The sequence below is a fragment of the Myotis myotis genome, unplaced genomic scaffold (assembly GCF_014108235.1).
Source record: "Myotis myotis isolate mMyoMyo1 unplaced genomic scaffold, mMyoMyo1.p scaffold_m19_p_2, whole genome shotgun sequence".
Lineage (NCBI taxonomy): Eukaryota > Metazoa > Chordata > Mammalia > Chiroptera > Vespertilionidae > Myotis > Myotis myotis.
The window spans coordinates 163058470-163082860 of record NW_023416324.1 but is presented as its reverse complement, the minus strand read 5'-3'; the positions used below and the strand labels follow the sequence as shown (position 1 = coordinate 163082860).

Sequence of the window (24391 nt, the reverse complement as noted above, 5' to 3'; positions counted from 1 at the left end):
CTGATCAAGGCACAGGGGGAGAAATGGCCTCACTCCAAAGCTACACACTCAATCTCTCCCTGTACATCCCTTACACCCCTGGATTCTGCCCAGACCTCATTGAGGGCCTTCCAAGAAAGTCTCTACATGGGCCCAGGCTGACTGCAGCTAGCTGATTCCTTCACAGGGTAGGGGCTTGGCAAAGCAGCGCCACAGGGAGTCAGAAGGGTGGGGTTATTGCATTCCCCCAGTCTGATGCTCTATGGAGAGGAGTGCTCAACCTGGGAGTGTGATGTGAGCTGTGTTGGAGAGGGGGCAACTGCTGAACTTTGAACAGTTCACTTTTTATGACATTTTTACTTTTTAAATACACTTTACTTTTTAGAACAGCATTAGATGTATAGAAACATTTTGAAGATAGTGCAGAGTTCCTGGATATCCCTCACACTCAGTTTTCCTTATTATTTACCTGTTAGTGTGATGTTTCTTCCTTTTGACCATTTTGCTTTCTATGCACTGCTATACACATCACCTAATTCTGGAAACACATTTTTGTTTGGTGTGACTCAGCCTCCTCAGAGCTTCGCTTGGTGCTCTGCCGAGGAACCATCGTTCAGCACAGGCCAAGTCACATGGAGCCAAACCAAGGTGAAGTCCTCTTTCTTCATCCAGAAGGATGTGTTAATATCCCCTTTCCTTCCTTGAGGAAACTTAAAACTCTCCAAGAGTGAGCTCTGATTATTTTATTTTATTTTATTTTATTTTATTTTATTTTATTAAGGAATGCTGGAATCTATTGGCTACTAGTCACCAGCAGCACCCAGCTTTGTGATTCTAGATCAGAGGAGGAGAAGTTATCCAATAAATGAGCTGGTTTCATCTTAGCTCAGGAACAAACTGGTGCCAAAGGAGCCCCATCCAATAAACATTTATTCAGCACCTACCAGGTGGCCATGGGGAGCGGCCCAGAACTGTCAGTACTGTCCCCTTAATCTGTAAAGCACAGTGTCATAGAGCAGGGAAGAAAGGAGGCAGGGGCGTCAGCTTTGGGGAGGAGGGTGTTGGGGTCTCTTTGGCACAAGTTGAATTTGAATGGGTCAACCAGGTGGAGGTGTCCCTGAGAATAAAGAGCTGGCAGGGAGAGAGAGGGAGAGGGAACAGAACACAAATTGGTATGCGTACAGTGAGCAGAAGGAATCTCAGTGTAGAGGTCCAGATGGATCATGTGGGTACCTGACCTTTAACTAATTACGTACCTTCTTTCAGAAAATTCATGGTATTTGCATATCTGTTGCCTAGCTGGTTTTTATAGAAATTCTTGGAGCACTTCTATGCACGCTTTGTGCTAACCATTTGTGTTTTAAGTGATATCTAAATATGAAACAAGGATGCTTATCTTAATGTTTCAAAGGCTTTTGATGCTGTCGAAGTGGAATGGCAGGCTTCTGGAAGACAGATACGTCATCAGTAAGAACCCAAGAGAAGTCTTCTAAGGCAGCTCTTTATCCCCAGGGTTCAACGCAGTGTCTGACACAATAGATTCCATATAAACTTTTGACAAATAACCCCGGGAACAAGGTGAAAAGACCCATAAAGGCTCATTCATTCACAGACTCAGTCTTCTTATTTTTTTTTTTATATATATATATATTTTATTGATTTTTTTTTCTTTTTATTTATTTTATTTTATTTTATTTTTAATTAAATCTTTATTGTTCAGATTATTACATTTGTTCCTCTTTTTTTTCCCCCCATAACTCCCCTCCTCCCAGTTCCTGCCCCATCCTCCGCCCTCACTCCCCACCCACTGTCCTCATCCATAGGTGCACGATTTTTGTCCAGTCTCTTCCCGCATCTCCCACACCCCTTTCCCCCCCAGGAATCGTCAGTCCATTCCCTTTCTATGTCCCTGATTCTATTATAATCAACAGTTCATTCTGTTCATCAGATTATTTATTCACTTGATTCTTAGATTCACTTGTTGATAGATGCATATTTGTTGTTCATAATTTGTATCTTTACCTTTTTCTTCCTCTTCCTCTTCTTAAAGAATACCTTTCAGCATTTCATATAATCCTGGTTTGGTGGTGATGAACTCCTTTAGCTTTTCCTTATCTGTGAAGCTCTTTATCTGACCTTCAATTCTGAATGATAGCTTTGCTGGATAAAGTAATCTTGGTTGTAGGTTCTTGGTATTCATCACTTTGAATATTTCTTGCCACTCCCTTCTGGCCTGCAAAGTTTCTGTTGAGAAATCAGCTGACAGTCGTATGGGTATTCCCTTGTAGGTAACTGAGTTTCTTTCTCTTGCTGTTTTTAAGATTCTCTCTTTATCTTTTGCTCTTGGCATTTTAATGATGATGTGTCTTGGTGTGGTCCTCTTTGGATTCCTTTTGTTTGGGGTTCTCTGTGCTTCTTGGACCTGTAAGTCCATTTCTTTCACCAGGTGGGGGAAGTTTTCTGTCATTATTTCTTCAAAAAGGTTTTCAATATCTTGCTCTCTCTCATCTTCTGGCACCCCTATAATTCTGATGTTGGTACGCTTGAAGCTGTCCCAGAGGCTCCTTACACTATCCTCGCATTTTTGGATTCTTTTTTCATTTTGCTTTTCCGGTTGGGTGTTTTTTGCTTCCTCGCATTTCAAATCATTGACTTGATTCTTGCGCTCCTCTGGTCTGCTGTCGGGAGTCTGTATAATATTCGTTATTTCAGTCCGTGTATGCTTAATTTCTAGTTGGTTCCCCAATATAAGATCGAGGGTCTCATTAGTTTTCTTGTAGATCTCATTAAGTTTATCGGCGGCTTCTAAACAGTTCTTGAGAGACCTTAAAAGTGTGGTTCTGAACTCTATATCTTCCATTGACAATTTTGTCCTGTTTCTTTGTCTCAGCATTTTGTTATGCTTCCTTGGTGCACCCCCTAGTGGTCTTTGTTCGCAGTCTTATAGTTAAATCTTGATTGTTGTAGCTAATTCCAGGGAGGGTTTGACCTCCAGGCCAAGTGGCTATGAGAATCAGCTGTGTCAGCAGTGAGAGAACTTCTGTCCTCTAGGGAGGTGCTAATCTGGCGTTTGCCTGAGGCTATCCAGCAAATGCCTGTGTGCAGGGCTTGGGCAGGGCGGGTCGCACAGGATCAACAGGGTGGGCCGGAGAGAGCAGTTATGGCGGCTCTCAGTCCTGTCCCCAGGGGCTCTGCCTCTCTGAGTCCCAGTACCCGCTGCAAAGCTCGGAGAGAAAGCTGCACTCTCTCTGACCGAAGCCAGACAGTCCCGCTTCTCCCATTTGAGTCTGGGTCCCTAGAGACTCGCCCGTAACTGGAGCTCAGATTCTGCGACTCCCTCCTGATTGAAAACGCCAACCGCGCCCTCCACCGCCAGCCCGCTCCACGCACTCCGCACCTCAGAACTTGACTTCAGCACTGCGCCTCCTCTGAGTGTCCGTATGCGTTTCTCTTTCCTCCTAGTTGTAGGACTTCCACTCAGCCAGCGTTCCTGTGTTTCTGGGTGATGTCCCTTCTGTTTTTTGGTTTCACTTTTGAAGTAGTTGTTCAAAGCAGCAAACTCCGGCGTTAACCTATGCCGCCATCTTGGTTCTCCTCAGTCTTCTTATTATGTGAACATGTGGGAAATCAGAGGTAGCCCTCAGACAGGGACTTGACACATGGCCCCAAAGCAGGCTCAGGACAAGGTAATGCCGTCTCTCTGGCAGAGGGAGCTGATGCCATGTAGACAAGCACCGAACAGGCACCCCCGCTCCTCAGGCAGGATGCTGGTTTAGGGCCATTCAGGATCCAGCCCAGTGAGGGTGCTAAGTTAACCAAGAGAAATGGATCAGAGCAAGGGCTGGCCTTCCAGGAGCTAACCACACAGAGATCCAGACAGGCTGGGGTGGTATCTGTGGCCTCGGAGCAGAGGGACAGAGCCTTAGGGGAGAAATCGGGGCTGTGTAGCTCAGTGCCATCCTCACCTGGGTCTCATTCTCTAGGGGAGGGACACATCAGGCCAGCACTACCCTGGGCAGGAAAGAGTCTTAAGAGCCCATTCCAGGGTAAAGGCCAATACCACCTGCACTGAGCCAGCACCGACCCCGCCGCAGTTCCAAGTATGAGTGTCCCTTCCCGGAAGCCACCTCTCTTTTCCAACTCAGAGAGGTGCAGAAGGCACAGGTCAAGGCTGGTGCCCACACAAGCTGACCTTTAACTAGACTCCAAAATTAGGTTCCTAAATGCACATTCTGTCATGTGTTTGTTTTATATCTTGTGAGTGTGAGTGGGTGGGTGTGTGTGTGTGGGGGGGGGGGGCGGGGAGTAGTGATTTAGCATTTGTTTCCTTTTAGTTCCTCTTATTTGCTTGTGGGGGTTGTTGGTGTTTGATTGTTTTTTGGAAAACCCTACCCTTGTTCCAGCCCCGTCCGGAGGAGAGGTTTCCAGAGCAGAGTGTGCAGGGACTGGCTGTTCAGCTGGTCTTCCCAGGGACTTGGTGGAGGTCACAAATAGGTCTAGGCTGTTCCTCTTTTTCAGTTTCAGAAACTCAATTTTATCAGTTCATCCAGAGTTATTAGGCAATCTGCTATCCAAAGGCACAAAACACTGATTCATAAGGCCTGTTTATTGCTCTCTAAGCCAAGTCTAGTGTCTTCTCAGGAAGCAAAATCTTTTCAAGAATTAGGATGAGCCCTAGCTGGTTCGGCTCAGTGGATAGAGTGTTGGCCTTTGGACTAAAGGATCTTGGGTCCAATTCCGAGCAAGGTCACGTACCTCAGTTGCAGGCTGGATCCCTGGCCCCGTCAGGTAGCCTATGGGAGGCAACCAATTAATGTGTCTCTCCCCCTCCCTTCCACCACTCTGTCTAAAATCAATGGAAAATTTTCCTCAGGTGAAGATTAACAACAACAAAAATAATTAGGATGAGTGGGTTGTTTGGCAAAGGAGATGGATCATCTTAAGGGCTGTTTCACTTAAGATGTGATGGCCCCAGGAATTGCCCTTGTCCCCTGAAAATTTTGTAGAATAACAGGCCGTTACAGCTGCATAAAAATAGCTGCCAAGCAGAAACCACCTTCATACTAGCGTGCCCTCTTTGTGGGGAGAGCTGGAGAAACAGCTGGTAGAAACTTCTCTTCTAAACTTTACTCAAGTGTGCTCTGAAGACCAGCAGCCTGGGCATCACCAGGGGCCTTTTTAGAAATGCAGAGTCATGAACCATCTGAGTCAGAATCTGTATTTTAACAGACGCCCAAAAGACTCAGTGCTGTACATTAAAGTTTAAGAAGCCTTGGGCTAGTGCCTAGACTCCATGTGGATCTCAGAATCCACTTCAGTATGATTCATCTCAACACCTGCGGGAACCCTGCCTGTCCCTTAACAAAGTCAACAGCAGACTTGGCTCTTCCGTCTGAGATGAGCTGGGGGTGCGGGCACGCTGGGCTCAGCAGGACGGCCTCCTGTTTCCCAGTCTTGCTGCCCTTGCCTACCCAAAGTTCTGGGTTTGACTTGACTACAGAAGCCAGTGGGTCTCTTCAAATGCTTTCCTGTTTAAACCCTGTCTCAGAAGCAGTCACCTTATGATGTTTGGAGATGGTTTATCGTGACTGCATTTTAAACTGGCTGCTTTTGAATTCCTGGTTGAGGGGTATAGACCTTCATCTCATCAGTTAAGCAAATTCCAATGTCACTCTAACATAGGTTACTTCCTGAAAGCATTTCTGGAAGATAGTTATTCCAGGCACATGGCACCTAATGACTTTGTCTTCATATTTGTGCCTGTGGCATTAGATTCTATTAAAAACTGGACTCAAACCTTCCTAAGTTGGTTATTTATGGTTATAGTATCCAGGATGCATCCTGGCAACAAGTCATTCTATTTCGAGCACAGAGCTTCAACCATCTGCCTGCTAGACAGTATTTCAATATTTTAATACCTGAGATGTAGTGAAAGGTGGCTTTAAGACAAAAGATTGAATAGATATGATGGTAGGCTGTGCCTTTAAAAGCTGTACCACTTGGAGACAATTATTTTGTATTTTTGCACTTCCATTCATTCATTGGTATGGTACCTATTTCACAGAATTGTTGGGAGGTGAAATAAGATGACACAGTACAAGCACCGAGTACCTGGGCAGCTCAGGGGCCTGGTGAAGGTTGGTAGACTGACACCTGGGAACCCCAGCTCTGGAATGTGGCTTTCCCTGCCCTTTAGGAACTGAGATGAACCGGGAGAGGCGGGCCAGCCCTCACAGATGTAACCACCAAAAAGTTACCCCCTTGACCACATTTCCATGTAGAAGAAATAAAATTTTTGGCAATATCATTTTCCAAATCAAGAGAAAATTTGTCTTGGGTATATTAAGCTGAAGAAACCAAAAAGTTTCTGTCGACATGGTATTTTTCCTGACCATAGGACCTGCTGACTTGGGATTTAGATTTAATTATCTGTTTGCAAGTTTTTTCTTTATACATTTGTTCATTTTCTCCATGTACGTCAGCAGCCACCCAGCACTTCACAAAGTTCTTTCAAAGTCCTCTTCTTTAGCCTTTTTTTGATAAAAAGTCCTCAACGTGGATAGTGTTTGGCCATATGGCACATAGTTTACTAGCTTAAGATGCCAAATTTACACCATAGAGGAAGGGAAACTCAGATATAAGCAAAAGAGTTGCCAGCTACAGATGTCAAAAGGAGGAAGGCAGAAATAAGAAAAACCAAACTGATTCTTCGATGTTTTGGAAACAAAGTTAATAGAATTCTTTTAATTCAATAACTCTCCTTATCAAAGATAGGTAGATACAGTCAGAGACTTTAAAAAAAATCAGCTTTCTGGTACAGACAGTATGAACGCACTGTAATTCTGTCAAATATATATATATATATATATATATATATATATATATATATATATATATATATAGATTTCTGGAGAGCCAGTTATATGACAAAGTCTTATTTTTATAATTATCCGAGGTTTCTCCCTCAACATGAATATAAATCCAACTACTGAATCTTCTCCAATCCCACTTGGATGGTCCCTGAACCTCTTTAATAAAACGTCTGCCTTGGGGAGAAGTCTGTCGAGCTGCCTGTGCAGACAGTCTGTGTCATGGTGAGATTTGTAAAGAGGCAGGATAGTGGCATTGTTTAGGGCGGGGCTCAGAAGCTAGATTGCCTAGGTTTGAATTGTGGTGGTCACCGCTTATTAGCCACACAACCTGGGGCAATAACTCCCTATAATGCCAGTTTTCACACCTGGAAAATTGGGATAATATTAATTCTTATTTTTAAGAATTGTTATGAGGATTACATGAGCCAATACTGTAAAGGGTTACAGCACGCAGTAGATGCTCAATAAATTTTAGCTCTTGTCATTCAACTATAATGGCAAGATGTTCCCAGCCAAATAGACTAGGCTCTTTTCCATTATGTCTGGTGATAAATTAGGACAGACAGTCAACATACTGTATATCAGACAACAACAATATGTGGACATCACATTATCCACAGAAAGGAGAGAAATACGGAAAATTTGTACAATTGGCAAGTAAATGGTAAAACTAGATTTTGAACCCAGGTCTTTCTGCTCCAAAGGCCACTCTGTTCCCATTGAACCCTGCTGAAAGCTTAACATGAGTTGACAATGTGCAGTAGCTGTTAAGGTAGTGAATGTGGTAGCAAACACATAGGATTCATAAAGGCTGTAGACTTAGAACAGAAGAATTGGTGGCCCTGCTCCAACTGGATTGGTAGAACGATGCTTCCGAAAGTGACCAGTGGGTGGGGAGGTGTGGCATCGTGCCCTGTGGTGGCCCTCCTAAGGATATTTAGGATATTTAGCCTGAAGAATAGAAAATAGCTGTGGACCTAAGAGCAGTCTTTGAGCAATAACCAATGTATAGAAAGCAGAGGGAGAGAGAATTCAGATTAATACAAGTAAGACCTTTCTAACAGTGGGAGCTATCCAAGGCTCTTTGCTTTGGGAAGTGATAGATTTGCCCTCTTCGTAAGGCTAAGGAGAAGCTGGATAATCACTTAATGGGGTGAAGTAGTGGGATTTTGTTCAGTGAACTCAACATATGTTTATTACACATTTATTACAGGCCAGAGATAGTATATGAGTTAAAGTTTCTCCCAAGTTCTATCATGAAACTAATTCTATTCTGCCCAGATGGGACTAAATAGAACCTCATCTGCTGTTCAAAACTCTAACTAGGCCACTATACTCGTTGGCGTATGTATCATCATAATTAATGTAAAAATTAATTATTCTCTTTCCTTGCCCTGAGGAACCTTTGCCACTTGCTATAAAGTAGGGGCAAACTTCTCCATATTAACCTGGATGTTGCTCCTGTTCCATGTTCTCCATGTGAGGTTCCTTTTCGCACAGGGGAAACAAAAATTAACTTAGTTCACAGTATTAGGACAGGAAACTGAAGGTTTCCAAGTACATTTTTAAGGGGAAAAAATGCGAAATAAAATGGAAAATAGTACCAACCTCAAATATATGAGCTGACAGTCCACCTCCATCCTCTGGAGTACATCCTGTTCCAAGGTGCAGAGCTCCACATTTTTATTTTATGATTCTAGTCTTAAAGTGGTCGCCCTAGGCTTGGGGTTCCAAGGTTAAGAAAATGGGCGCAGCTTGTCCATGGGAACTGTAGTCAGAGCTGAATGCAGGTTAGAGTGGTTTCTGCAGTGGCTGCTGTGAGGACCTCCTGTATGGCGGGCAAAGTTCTGCTATGATTGAGCACAGGGCAGGCCAGCATTTGAAAGCATTGGAAAAGGTTTTATCTGTTTTCTAACTCTGCCTCCCAACTCATAAAAGCTCAATCAATATTTGCTGAAGGGTAGGGTGGTAAAAAGTTGAAACAGTGGACAAAGTAACAGGGAGAAACCTCAGGAGTTGAAATTTAACTTTGAGCAAGTCATTTGTCCCCTTCGCTAAAACGATTTGTGCTCTGAGAAGCATGACCTAGGACTGTGCTTTTCAAATACAGGTCACAACGCAGTGAGAAATCAAGCTTACTAGGTTGAAATCAGCATTTTAGAAATTAGAGAATTCCAGACTGCTTTGCACACAGCCAGGGTATTATTTCATGAAACTTTTGTTTCAATATCATGTAAACACACACATACACATACACATGCACGTGTATACTGAGTTGTGAAATAAAATGGACATTTTACCATGGAGTGCAGTTAAAAATGTTTGGGAAATGCTGAGCTAAGAGACCCCATTTAACATTTAGACCACAGATAGGACCCCAGAAAGAGCAAATGGTTTCGGATCCTTTATTACTGAGGTGACAGATTAATGTGTGTGTTTTTTAAAATGTGATGAAATGTACATAACATAAACAGATTAAAGTTTTAAATGTAAGGGACAAAGTACTAAATTTTTTTTTAAAATATATTTTTATTTATTTCAGAGGAAGGGAGAGGGAGAGAGAGATAGAAACATCAATGATGACAGAATCATTGATCGGCTGCCTCCTGCACACTCCCTACTGGGGACTGAGCCCACAACCAAGGCACATGCCTTTGGCCAGAATCGAACCCGGGACTCTTCAGTCCACAGGCTGATGCTCTATCCACTGAGCCAAACTGGCTAGGGCAAAAAAGTACTAAATTTAATGCCTTTGTCTAAAAACTAAAAACCTCCCACTTCCAACTTGCATCATCTTGTAGGTTTGGGTTTATAATGCCTTCCCCCTGCCCCATTCCCCCCTTTTTTTCCCAGCTACGTTCCTGGTCTGTAACTAAGGTAAGAGGTATATGTTTGGGCTTTGACCTAATGGGACAAGCAGCAAAAGTTCCTTCTTGTACCTGTGACTGAGTTAGAGAGGAGAATGTGTTTACACTCAATTGTACTTTTACATTAAAAAGTAGATTATATAAAAAACAGGTAAGCATAAAGATGAGCTAGAATCTAAGTGGGCATATAAGCCTTAGCCGGTTTGGCTCAGTGGATAGAGCATCGGCCTGTGAACTGAAAGGTCCCAGGTTCCATTCCGGTCAAAGGCACATCCCTGGATTGTGGACTCGATCCCCAATGGGGGGGTACTTGCAGGAGGCAGCCGATCCGTAATTCTCTCTCATCATGGATGTTTCTATCTCTCTCTCTCCCTCTTCCTTCCTTTCTGAAATCAATAAAAATATATTTTAAAAAATAAATAAATGGGCATATAATTTGGAACAAGATTTAGAGAACTCAGAGTGTGCCTTGGCAAGCATACCAAAGCTGCACCTCTCTTTTCAGATCTGGGCATCTGGCTGTCACAGACCCTGACTTGCTTTTATTTTTGCTTGTATTTAACATTTGCATCCCTGTTATTTGTCCTGTAAATATAAATTCTGTTTCCCCAGCGACCTTGTTTGCCTTTTCAGGGGTACAGGTTTGTCTCCTATGTTTTTGCCTGACACACTACTCAATACTAAATGTTAATAATGATGGCAGTTAATTATCTTTTCTTCTTGGCCATTATCAATCACTGAGCCTTTTTTTTTTTTTTTTTCTGGAATTGGGGCATTCAAAAACCATTAAAGACAACTTTCCTGCTCTTGAGCAATAAGGTTGTTGCTAGTTGCTTAGAACTTCTCAGTTTCCAGGCTTTCCCCCCTCAGAGCTGCATTTACTCACTTGGCTTGGGCTCTGAACTAGCAGCAACTTATACTTGAATTGTTAACGTAAAAAACAAACAAACAAACATTGAAACCTGTAAAGAATTTTTGTGAGTTTATTTGAGCCAAACTGTCAACATATACTGGGAAGCAGAACCTCAACGAATTGAGATAATGCTCCAGAGAATGGGCGGGTTACACATGTATTTATACATTGCAAGCAAAGGAGGGACGTAGGTGGGTTACATGAAATTCATTGGTGATAGATTAAGGAGGTGGGATAAGCAAAGCGGAAGAAACCCCTGGGATTGGATAAAAAGTAAAATGATGGACACATACTTAGGTGGGTGCAGGAACAATGAACATGATAAGGAAGGAATATGTGGTATCTGTCCTGGCCCCCAGCACATTTGGTTGTGCCTCAAGGGCTCCAGAAAGAGGGAAGTTACAAGTTACCCAGACATTTTAAAGTTATGTTATCATAGATGCAAAAAGACAGATAGGCTCAGTTAAGGTAAAAGTTGACCTTATCAGTGAAGATACCAGCCTAGGACGTAACTGCCCACCATAACTGCTTTAGTTAGTTTAATTTCAGACCATCCTTTGTGGTTACTTTAGGTCTCTGAGTTTGCAAGACTGCCATGCAGGCCTCCCCTGAGCTTGTCAGGTCAGCATGTGGGCCCTTTCGTTCACAGTATAATGTTGTCCTTTAAGAGCTTTCCTACCCTTTTTTTTTTTTTTTTTTTTTACAATTCATCATCTGTATATAGTATCATGTGTTTACCACCCCAAGTCAACTCTCCTTCCATCACTATTTAGGCTCCCTTTACCTTCTTCAGCCTCCCTCTACCCCTCCTTCCCTCCGACAATCACTGGTGAAGGAAAAAAAGCGATGTTACCTCCATGTAGCCAATGGGGAAACTGAGGCATGGGGCCATGAAGCCCGTGGTTCTGCAGCACAATTGGTGACAGCACTGGGACCAGTTGCTGACTTCTAGGCTGATTTCACTACATTAGTGGCTTCTCTGGTTTGTTTTTTTCCCTGTGATTCCTCCCAAGTAGCAAGACTTGCTTTCATCTCCAGGTGAAGAAAAAAGAGAGGAAGGAAGGGTTTTGCAGCTGACTCCCACACACTCTGTTCCACCGGTAATTCCTCCGAAGAAGCTGCCAGGTAGAGGAGAATTTTAAACATACACCACGGGATCGTTCTCCCTTCAGTCTTCAGGCAAACCTTTCTGCTAGACTGTGAAAGATCAGTCGGAGGCCGAAAACCAGGTGACACAGGCTTTATTAGGGCAAAGACCTGCCGGGCTGTCTCACGCAGGGAGAGCAGCAGCCCGTGCAGCGGGTTAGAACTCTTTTTAAGGAGAATGAAGAAGGCACGAGGGCTTGGGGTACTTGGCGAGAGCTGGTTGGTTAGTTGATGTATATGTCTATGCAGGGTGTTCCTTCTGGGTTGGGGCCATATCACATTTCCAGTAAGTCATGGCCATTCTAGGGACAGGTGGGTTTAGTAATCACATTCCAGGGAAAGGTGAGTTTGTCAGACGGAACACCTTGTGTCTTCCTCTTTATCAACCTCAATCCTACACAGGTTCCCCACCCCACCCCCACTGCCGCTATCCAAGAGTGGAGCATTCCTATGAAACCTTTCTCCTAAGTAAGCTGAGACGGTGTAAATGAAGACCCAATTACCATGCATTTTTTTTTATTTTTTTTTAATATATTTTATTGATTTTTTACAGAGAGAAAGGGAGAGAGATAGAGAGTTAGAAACATCGATGAGAGAGAAACATCGATCAGCTGCCTTCTGCACATCTCCCACTGGGGATATGCCCACAACCCAGGTACATGCCCTTGACCGGAATCGAACCTGGGACCTTTCAGTCCGCAGGCCGACGCTCTATCCACTGAGCCAAACCGGTTTCGGCTACCATGCATTTATATGGAAAAAATTGGGGGCATTTCAGCCTCCCAAAGTAACCTACTAAGTCACACCAAATACACTTAATTACATCCAGACTGATGCTAAGTATAACACCTTGATGAGCTCTCATAGGCTTTTCCGATACTTTAGAACACATCCTGCTAACGATGCACAACATAAATCGAGGTAAAGCACAGATGCTCACAGACACAGTTCAGAGCGATGGTGGCTTGATGCGGGATGTGAGTGTCTGCTGGGGTCCAACCCCAGCAGGTCCAGGGGTCCCCAAAGGTGTGGACGGAGTCGGCGAAGAAGGAATGACACGGAGACGGCGTTCAGTTGATCAGCAGCCTAGCCAGGATCTCTAGCCAAGTTCTGGTCAGGATCTCCAGCGAAGTTCTGGTTAGGATCTCCAGCCAGGTTCTGTGTCCATGTTCTCTTGCTAGGTTCTCCAGCCAGGTTCTCCAGGTTCTCCAGCCAGGTTCTGTAGCCATGTTCCCTCGCTTGGTTCTCCAGCCAGGTTCTGGCCAGGTTCTCCAGCCAGGTTCAGTCACCAGGTTCTAGTCAGGCTCTCTTGCCAATTTCTGTAGTCAGGTTCAGTCCAGGATCTTTTGCCATGTTCTCTCCAGCGAAGTTCTTCTGTCTCTAGGTTCTGTGTAGGTTCTGTGTCTAGGTTCTGAGTCTAGGTTCTGTGTCTAGGTTCTGAGTCTAGGTTCTATGTCCTGTTGTCTTGTTACATCTGTATTTATACCAGTTGATTCCAATCCTATCAATCTCTATTCCAAAGGTTAGGGCGTTTCTTATCTCCATTCCAGGGAGTAAAGATTATGTAGCTTAAGCATGATTGTTCCTAGTTAAAGTGATTAATTACCTGCCTGGCACTTAGTTAAGGGGTTTTATTCCCTCCCTAACTTCAGGGGAAAATCCCTACCTGGGGAAACAACCTTTCTCAGAGAGGTGACCTTGGTTAAAACACATAGTGCCAAGAAGGTGAGCAAACATATTAAGAACAGTATGCCATATATGCCAGGTCCCTTGAAACAGCAAGGATGGACCGGCTCCCGGCAAGTGTCCTTCCCTGGGAAGGAACAGGCGGGGGCCTCTCTTGGTGCTAGGGGTGAGCACTCCCTCCATATTGGCTCACTGCGAAACAAATGCTGATCTTAACCACTCCCCCATCTGCCCCCCCCACAACTCCCTTTTTGCCTTTTTTTTCTTCAGATTTCCTTTGAAAACAGATGTTACCACAGAAGAAACCTGGCTCTTAGGTGGGTCTGCCTAAGATCAGCTGGTAGTGTGTGGGTTCTTGACTTTGTGCAAGACAAATTTCACAACACAAGTCCAAATGAATTTTACTAGTAGAGGACGTTTATTAAAGCTGGGGATGGTGAAGCAAGGAAGGGCCTAGGACAGGGGTGGGCAACCTTTTTGTGAGTGCATGCCAAAACCAGCAAAATCTCTGACTCAAAATTCTTCTGCATGCCAACCCTAATTTTCTGAGAACATGTTACACCTACTTGATATCTCTTAAGGTGTACGTATGTGAAGAACCTTGAAGAAATAATAAAATTCATTCGAGCGACAAAATCACAGTATATGATGATGAAAAATACATTTATTTTTTAATGTATACATGTACACTGATAGTCCGACAGAAAACTATGACTCCGTTTGATATTATCAGTGGGACTTTTGCTGCTGCATCACTGATGACAGAGATTTTACATCAGGTTTATATTTCGTGAGCTTCAGAGATATGCACGAGCTACTACTTTCATCCGTCAGGCTACTCCTATTACGAGACTTAACAAAATTCATCACTGAGAACAAAGATTCACAAGTGTATGTGGATGAAACCAAAACACTGGTCGGATCTAGGAAGGCAGGGAGAGTTAAGGCAGAGGCATAGAAATTGCTCTTCCCCTCTCTCGTCAATCCATGTTTATGGTCTTTAAGATAACTTGTTATGTAAAATTATTTATTTATCTAAGATGCACCTACACTGAATTTATCTGAAAAATAAAAGTCGATATTAAGAAAAAATTGTAAATGGAAGATTCTAAGAGAGGGTTTCACGTGCCAGCAAAAGTTCCTGGCGTGCCATGTTTGGCACGCGTGCCAGGGGTTGCCCACCCCTGACCTAGGATGACAGGGGAGGAACCAGGTGAGGAAATGAGCCTAGGCTAGGCTGCTTTGGCTCACTAAGAAGTCAGAAAAAAAGAGGGCCTTGGGGACAGGTTCAGGGGGTTTGCCCAAGATGAGCTGTAGATGCCTATTGCTGCCCTGGTTGTAAGCCTCTAAGCCTCATGGGGTCCCTTAGAGTTTAGGAAATGCATGCCGTGGGGGGAGTGGAGGGGAGAGGGAAAGGCACAGGCGTCCTCCTGGGAGGGAGAGGGAGCCCTGGGACATGTGTTTTGAGGGGTTTAAAGGCTGGGAGTCCAGGGGAGGTCTTAGGGAAGGATCTCAATCGAATATTCGTCAGTTTTTATGTTGATGTGCAAAATGAGACTTATTTCCTTCATCTGTCTTTGGGTGTGGTTGGCAAATGGCCCTAATTGGATTTCTGCTATTTATCTCCCTGAGTAGGGTGATTTAAGCTATTTACCCTCTAGTTGGGGAGAAGTGCAAACCATTCTCTCTCTCTCTCTCTCTCTCTCTCTCTCTCTCTCTCTCTCTCTCTCTCTTCCGTGTAATGGAACATTTGTATGGACTGCCAGACAAAGCAAAATTACTTCTCAGTATGTATAGATTCAGCAACAAAGCAAGACAAATTTATTTTCATCTAACTTGAAATTGAGGGGGAAAGGGATAGTAAAGGGAATTTAGTTGCTTAGTGTCTATTACTAATAAAAGCATGAAAATAAAAATATAATTGACACACCTTTAAGGTGATGTTCTTCCTCTTTATTGTTTCATTGTAGTATTTAAAAAAATATTTTTTTTATTGATTTCAGAGAAGAAGGGAGAGGGAGACAGAGATAGAAACATCAATGATGACGGAGAATCATTGATTGGCTGCTTCCTGCACACCCCCAATTGGGGATCGAGCCCACAACCAGGGCATGCGCCCTGACCAGGAATTGAACCGTGACCTCCAGGTTCTTAGGTCCACGCTCAAACACTGAGCCAGGCCGGCGGGGCTCATTGTAGTCATTTTTAAAATTTGGGTTTTCATAGGTTCTGTCCTGACCTCCATCTCCTAAGCCCTCTTTCCCCCAACATGGCTGTAAGATTTTCACCAGAATACTAGCATTGTTTTTGTATTTTAAGATCCCACCAGTCTAGGCAAGGGAGAGGGGACTCAACAGGCTTATTGTCTGAATTTCAAGGCGGCCCTTCCACAGCTAATTCATATGCATCCTATTCTTCATTTAAACTTTGTCCTGTGTAGATCCACTAAGGTGCAGAGAGAGATACTCCTACTTACAAGATTTTAAAATAGTTCTTCATTGGGAGAGATTTTAAGGAAGGGGGGGGGTGGTAAAAGGAAAGGTTGTGGGTAGAACCCCGAGTATTTTCTCTATTATAGTGCCGCATAAAGGGAAGAGCAGGAGCAGAAATTAATTTGCATTTTAAAGGATTGATTGTTCTACATTCCTCAGAGCTCTTACCATTTTTTTATTGTTGAGAGTATTACATATGCCCGCTTTAAACGCCCCCCCCCCCCCGCATTGATCTCTTCTAGCTCACCTCCACCCCTCACCCCAGGCCTCAGACACCCTATTGTCTGTGTCCACGGCTTAAGCATATATGCCTACAAGTTCTTTGGTTGATCTTTTCCCACCCACCCTCCCCCGCCTTCCCTCTGAGATTCTACAGTGTGTTCATGCTTCTGTGTCTCTGAATCTATTTTGCTCATCAGTTTATTTTGTTCACTAGATTCCACATATGAGTGAGAGCCTGTGATACTTGTCTTTCTCTGATTGACTTATTTCGTTTAGCATAATACTCTCCAAGGGCTTTATCTCGAACCCTTTTATAGCCCCGGTCATTTCTTCCCTTTGTACACTTGTCTAATCTCCCTCACTGGACTGTAGGTTACAAAGAGGCAGGGAGAGGGTGTGAATGTTTGGGAAGTGTTTAATAAAGTGACAAGAATTCAGTTTTATTTATTATGCACTGCAGAATCCTATAGTAACACTGGCAATGAACATGAAAGCTCATCTACAATTCTATCATTCTAATCTCTTTTTTCTATTTCCCGTCCATTTCCTCACGCATTAAACATTAGGAGAAGCACGGCCAGTCCCGGTTCAGGAGTAGCTTTTCCACATCCTAAGTACAAATTTGCATTTTGCTTTTAATTATTTTTCCTCTTTGCTTAGCCTAAGTATCCTGAGACTGCAAAATATATCTGCACAGTATGGCTTTAGTGGCCACCTAATAGTCCATCCAGGACATATGCTTTAAAGGACTTATTTCGGTGTAAGAAGCCAACATTTAGGAGTGAACGTTCACACCATCTGACCTTGCATTGCAAGGTCTGGTGCTCCGTCAAGGTTAGACTGAAGGGTCGGGTTGTAGAGTTGCGGGCGAGCCGATCCCCAGGAGAGCGACTTGCGGCCGCAGGCGGCGTGCCATTCAGGCCCTCCCCGCGCCCCGCCCCGCCCCGCCCGCCCGCCCGCACCTGAAGAATTGGCGCCTTTTCCCCCACCCTGCCCCGCCCCTCGCTCGCTGCGGGGGCGGGCCCAGGTCCTGTGCGTGCTTTGCCGGGGGCGATCCGTTTGCAGAACGCCTCTTTGAGGTGTACGTGCGGCAGGAAGTGACGCAAGCCCGCGGGGGGTCGCAGGAGGCGGGGCGAGACTATAAATAGCGGTGGGACCGCCGCCTGCTCGGAGGGTGTCAGCCAGCTTCTGTCGGCGGAGGTGCGGTCAACTGCGGGCGGAGGGGGCTCCGGGGTGAGTGACGCGCCGCTGCTCGGACTCCTACGACCCGGGGCTTCTGCGGGGCCGGTCCGGGCGATCTGCGGAGCGGCCCCGCTCGGCGCTGTCCAATCTCCGCGGGGGACGCGGGGAGGCTGCGGCGCCTCCAGGGCGCGGGCGGGCGGGATGGATCGGGGCCCGCGTGCGAATGGGGAGGAGGCCGCCACCGCGCGAGGAGCAGGCGGCAGGTGCGCCGGAGCGGGGCGGCGGGGCGGCGAGGGGCTGCCCTGGCCTTCTTCTCCGCTCCCTGCTCGTCTCAGGCGCCGAGAGCCGCGCGGTTTCCCCGTTGGGGCGCTGAGGGCGAGCTGGAGGGCTCCCAACTGTCACTCCGCGCCCCGCCATGCTGCTTCCGACCCCTCCGGCCACACGGTCCCCGGTTCTCACTCGCAGGCCCCCCAACAGATGCAGGTCTTCGTGGGACAGCCCTGCGCCGCGGGCTCGGAAGCCGGGGGTCCGCCCCGCGCCCGGCGAGCCGCGCCGCCGCAGGGTTGGCCCGCTCCGCCGCGAGCACGTGGCCGCTCTCGGAAGTGTCCCCGGGGAATGGCTGTCGGGTTGCGGGGATGACCTTGAGCCGGCGGCCCTTCGCCGCCGCCTTGGCGCTCGCCCCGGAACCTGGTCTCCCTGCTGGAAGGAACCCAGCTGCCCCGGATTCGGTTACTGGTTTGTCCCGGGCGTTTAGATCGGGGTTTCTGGGAGCTGTGCACTTGAGCTCCCGGGCAGAACCCGATCTTTCTTGCCGCTCGCTGCAGTTGGGCTGGCGTGTGGGTTCTCATTCCGCCCCCCCCCCCCCCCCAGACAGAAGCCGGCTGAACACCCGACCGGCTTGGCTTGGCTCGCCTCGCTCTGAAATGGGAGACCCTGGGAATGAAACGTGTACCTTGTGAAAGCTGTGGTCTAGAGGAGGCTTAGCAGAAGTTATCTGCATTGGAATCGATTTGCACAACCGGCGAGGGGGTCCAAGGTCCATTGTGTCGCCGTTTCTGGTCGGCGGCTCTCTAAGGTGGTCGCTGGGAGGATAGCGCTTTGTGACTTGGCTCTTTTCGGTTCACGATTTACCTCTGCCCACTGCGGTGACCTTGGGACCCTCAGAGAACTCGATTGCTATTTTATCCCGTTTTCTTGGCGGGGGGAGGGGTGGGGAGGGAGGGGGTTGACAGGACTGCAGTAGGAAATAGTTGTCCTGTTACCGAGGTTATTTAGATACCTGATATCTCTATTCTGTGCTTAAATATGAGTTTGGAATACGAGATGCTGATTCAGTTGTTTCTGAGCTGGGGAGTTTGATCTTTGACAGATATTTTAAGTGATCTACGAAAGTTGATTTTTTACTGTGAAAATGTAGGCGCGCTAGTACTTGGCTGGCCCTGCTGACCTCCCCCGTCCCCCCCTCCCCCCAGCCACACACACCCCTCAGTTTTGGATTATAATAAACTCAGTACGCTTGACAAGAAAATCCAGAATTAAAACATTTCTGTCATTGATAGAAAATTTTCCAAGTCTATTAATAGCAAGGCACCCTTTAATCCGTCTTTGAACCTGGCCAAGAGTGTCGGCACACACATCAAAGGGTTTCGGGTCCCAGGGCACACACCTGGGATCCAGGGTCCTTGGGCGGGTGCAGGAGGTAACCAATAGATATTTCTCTCTCCCTTCCACTCAGTGAAAACCAATAGAAAAAATCCTCAGGTGAGGATTAACTACAATAATTTGTCTTTGATGGAATGTTCTTTGTCCGGGCAATGGCCTGCTTCTAGTCTGTGCTGAAGAGTGTTGGATAGGGAAGAGTGCTAATTGTGCCCTAAGGGGAGGCATTTATTGCCTCTGATAATGTACATGTACTTATTAAAAATGAAGCAAGGCTCACAGCTGAATTTGAATTAGACAACAATGAAAGCTAGTTAGTTAGAAATGATCTTGTCCTGGCTGATGTAGTTGGAGCATCCTGCCATTCACCCAAAGGTGGCGGGTTCAATTGCCGGTCAGAGCACATACCCAGGTTGCAGGTTTGATCCCGGATTGAGGCTCTGTGTGGGAGGCAACTAGTCTATGTTTCTCTTCTCTCTCTCTCTCAAAAAAAAAATTTTTTTTAAGTCCTCTGAGGTCTTTTGGAACTCTTCTTGTGTGTTTGCCTTCTGTATGCTTTCCCTGACCACTACACAGGTAAACCGCAATGACTTCAAGTGGTCCTGACCTTCCAACTGGGCAGTCTTTTTTCAGAAAGCTGAATGGTAATAAAGATGCTGCTTGCTTTCTTTGATTTCCTCCGCTGCCTTTTCAGTTTAGACTCTTAAAGCTAGGAAAGCTTGACCTTCTCTTCATAAGTCATTCTGTGTATATTCAAGTAGGAGGTCCCAGGGCCTTGCAAAAGTTCTGTAAGTTCATGTAGTCTCATTTTCACTGGCAATATTTTGCGAAATGGGTATCTGTAATCAATTGCTTAAGGTCTTGGAGCCTTACCCATGTAAGCTTTAAAGTTTTCTACTTTTAAAAATCTCCCTACTACCCAAGCTTTGCTCAGTCATTTCAGGATGAAACAGAATAGTGACGGATAGGAAAAGATTCTAGGTATCAGGTTTTCATTGCATTCTTATCATTCCCAAATGATGTGAAAAATGAACTTCATACATTAAGCATGCCCCTGTATTAAGAAATAGAATCTCGTTACCCTGTAATTCCATGTCAAGTATTATTTAGGATAGGCACAGCAATCAGAAGAGGCTTCACAGATGGCCCTTGAGTAGGGTTTCAAGAACAGGGGAAGAATGTTAGTGGGTAAGGGCAGGACTGGCTTCTGTTTCATTCTGGAGAAAGTATAGGGCAGTGAAGTATTGGGTGGTGAAGGCCTCTAGAACAGCCTCAAGCAGGCAAAAGGAACCTCACTTTATCTGAGCTCCGAGGACTTTGGAACTGGCCTCTTTCCTAAACTGAAGGTAGTTTTTCAGTGATAACAAGTGTCTTGTTTTTATTTCAGGTAAAATGGAGTAGCAGCTTTGAGTGTTTATAAATAGGTGAAAGTATATTTTAGTTCCTGATCTCCTGCCCTCCTGGTTTTGAGATACCCCAGAGGGGTGTCTCAAAACCTCAAGATAATTACTATATTTAAAAAATTAAATAGAAATTAATGCCACATTTATAGAAAGTGGGAATAATATTTGAGTTTTAAAGAAGTTTGAGGTTGTAGTCTACTACCTTTGCCTGTCTCCTGTCTTCCATTCCATGGCTCAGTTGAAAACATTTCAGATCCTCCTTCCATTTCATGTTCAGAAACACAGGGGGCTCTGTGTTGCTTACCTTAATTATCATTATTAATGTGAGCAACTGAGTAGTTTTCCCATTGATTGTTAAGAACACCAAAGATATACCAGGTGCTCATATGACTAAAAATCAAGGCAATGTTTGGTTTGTTTCTTTTTATTAATCCTCACCCAAGGATATTTTTCCATTGATTTTTAGAGAGAGTGGAAGGGAGGGGGAGAGACAGAGAGAGGCAACAATGTGAGAGAGACACATCAATTGGTTGCCTCCCATACAAGCCCCAACCAGTGCTAGGGATCGAGCTTGAAACGGAGGTACGTGCATGCCCTTGACTGGAATCGAACCCGGAGCCGTTCAGTCCTTGGGCCAGCTCTCTGGCTACTGAGCCAAACTGTTTAGGGCTGGTTTGTTTCTTGTAATAGATTATCAGCATTGGTGGTGATATCTTGAAATAAGCCAAAGAAGAGTTGCTGGGTGTGTTTATAGATAGGATAGTGTTATTGCAACTAGCCTGGAAAGTTTCTCTCATGCTTTTAGAACATTTAAATTAATGATTTCAGTTGGAAGAAAATTCATTAAGGGGTTCTTTTAAATAGAAGGCTTTATTGTGTGTGAGGTAGTTTTATTTTATTTTATTTTTTGAAACACATTGGTGTGTGAGGTAATTTTAAAAGAATGACTCAAATTCTCTGTATAAAATTTCAGGAATAACTTTTGTGGATATCATAGCATTATATTCTTCACAAATATGTTAAAATAGGAATTGCCTAGGTCACAGTTTTTTCCTCTAACTTGATTTCTTTTATGTTATAGTCTTAATTTTATACCTGGGAATTGAAATAGGAATATCTGTTTTCTCAGTAAAAAATGTGTTTCGATTTTAATCATACAAAACCATACTTAGATGTTTTATTAATGTAGACTTGCAATCACTCAATCTTATCATTTATTTAAATCCTTTATTTAGATCATTTTTAAATATGTTGTCACTTTAGTGTTAAAATTAATTTAAAACTAGAAACCTTGAGGAATGGCTGATTCAGATGAGCATTAAAGTAAGCTGCTTTTTCCTAGAAAAGGATGATTAAAATTGGTTCAGGGTGGGGCCTTCTAGTTCTGGCTCTAGTGATTGGGTTAGGGCAGTTCTGGTGTAGCGATAGTGATAAGCATTTTGTACCAGATGGGGCAAGAGTTTGTGCTTCTAAGAATATGATCTATTTATTGGTTATTGGCTTTGGTCTTCAAAGCTACGGAATTAAATAAAATATGTTAATAGGTTTTGATAGGAGGCTTTTCTAATTCCAGTTTATATAATGTCTTGTTAAGATTAGTTTCTTAATATTTTTAGAAATGAGAACACAATTTCTAAAACCCAGTAACACATTGAACGTCACTTAACCTCTCAGATAATTTGGCTCTTCATCTAGAAAATAGCATACTCTATGTTTTTCCTTTTGTGTATTCTTTTTGCATCAAAGATCTATCATGTCATTTATAGGAACTGTTCTTTTCATCAGAAGGATCAGGTTTTCTCTCTTTTTCTATTGAAGAAGATTTGTTGTATTTTTTTGTTTCAGGTGCCAGTCTATTTCTTTTGTATTTGTGCCTTCGACTAAATTCAGTTACATAAATCTACATACCATGGATGACAGTCTAACTCAGGGGTCCTCAAACTACGGCCTGCGGGCCACATGCAAATACAAATATTGTATTTGTTCCCGTTTTGTTTTTTTACTTCGAAATAAGATATATGCAGTGTGCATAGGAATTTGTTCATAGTTTTTTTTTAAACTATAGTCCGGCCCTCCAACGGTCTGAGGGACAGTGAACTGGCCCCCTGTTTAAAAAGTTTGAGAACCCCTGGTCTAACTAGTTTTCCCCACGTTTTTAATTTTGAAAAGATTTACAAGAAAAATTGAAATAACAGTAATATGCATATCCATACACCCTTTACCTGGACTCATCAGTCATTAACAGTTTCCACATTTGCTTTATTTCTTGTATACTTTTTAAATGAAAGTTACAGACATTACAATATCTCATCCTTAAATTTTTACCCATTAATCTCCTAAGCACAAGGCGTTCTCCAAAAACGCAATACCATTATCACATTCCCCAAATCTAACTGATGCAATACTGTTCCAGTATATAATTTATCCTGAAATGTCTTATTTCTCCCAGTAATGTCCTTGAGCCTGTCTACTCACCGCACCTCAGTTTGAGATCTAAGCAAAGATTTCAATAAACTTAGTTGTCATGTAAACTAAATATCTTGGTGAGAAGCCCTTTCTAGAAAGGTGATAATATTTAAAAGTAAACTTGAGCCCGTTTGGCATGGCTCAGTGATTGAACGTCGATTATGAAACCAGGAGGTCATGGTTCGATTCCTGGTCAGGGCACATGCCTGGGTTGTGGGCTAAATCCTTAATAGGGGGGGGTGCAGGAGGCAGCCGATCAATGATTCTCTCTCATCACTGATGTTTCTGTCTCGCTCCTCCCTTCCTTTCTGAAATCTACAAATCTGTTTTAAAGAATAAAAATTAAGCCCTAGCCAGTTTTGCTCAGTGGATAGTGCATTGGCCTATGGACTGAATGGTCCTGGGTTCTATTCTGGTCAAGGGCATGTTCCTAGGTTGCAGGCTTCTGCCTGGTCGGGCGTGTTCAGGAAGCAACCAATAGATGTGTTTCTCTCACGTTGATATTTCTGTCTTTCCCTCTCTCCCACCCTCTCTAAAAATCAATGGAAAAATATCCTCGGGTGAGGATTAAATAATAAAATTTAAAAATTAAGAATTAAAATATAAAATAAAAAATGTTTTAAAAGTAACTTCGATACATAATCTACTGTGGTAATAAAAGCTTTTATTATTTTGATGCAATGCATCTATCTCATTATGATAATTGTTTTATTACTAGGCTCTTCTGTGTGGCAGCTCAGAATGATGGATCAAGCCAGATCAACATTCTCCAACTTGGTAAGATATTTTAAGTTTATATTTCTCTCAACAGTTTGTAAGAATATGAAGTATGCAGTAATGACTTTCACCAAGTAAGCATGAAATAATATCCAAAGCTATTATCAGGTATTCATTTACATTTGAAATGGTGATCATAACTCATCCCACAAAAGAAGAATATATTTAGTCTTGAATAGAATTATAGAAAATCTTGTCGGGTCTTTCAGGATATTTGGGGCATTGTGGAGGGGAACTGCCTAGTAGATCAGAAGAACTAAAAGCACAGATCAACATGTATTTGCATAACCAACCCTGAATGAAAAGGCTGAAGGAGATGAAGAAGGCCAGTCAGTATATGTTCTAGCCATAACCTGCCATTGACAGAACTGGGCACACAGAAGAATATTGGTTTGAAAAGGGAACTGCCTTTGTTATTGTTAATCCTCACCCCAGGATATTTTTTCCATTGATTTTTAGAGAGAGTGAAAGGGAGGAGAGAGAGACGTCGATGTGAGAGAGACATACAAATTGGTTGCTTCTTGAACACGATTGGTTGCCTCCCCCACACACCCCGAACAGGTCAGGATTGAGCCTGCAACCCAGGTACATGGCTTTGGCTGGAATGGGGCCCAGGACCCTTCAGTTCACAGGCCGACTATCCAATGAGCCAAATCAGCTAGGGCAGGGACTTTTTTTTCCTTAAGAATATATCGCAAGTCATAGTAATGGCCCAATAATAAGTATA

The 24391-nt window shown here is 44.0% G+C and overlaps 1 protein-coding gene across 1 annotated transcript in view; it reads left to right on the top strand.

Annotated features, from left to right (window-relative positions):
- The first annotated feature begins 17317 nt into the window (after positions 1–17317).
- The window catches only part of TFRC (transferrin receptor), a 28956-nt gene continuing 21882 nt past the window's right edge, over positions 17318–24391 (top strand). Inside the window, exons 1-2 of the mRNA XM_036348387.1 lie at positions 17318–17410; positions 23606–23664. Coding sequence (XP_036204280.1) covers positions 23629–23664 — 36 coding nt within the window. The 5' untranslated portion in view covers positions 17318–17410; positions 23606–23628. The remainder of the gene's footprint in view (positions 17411–23605; positions 23665–24391) is intronic.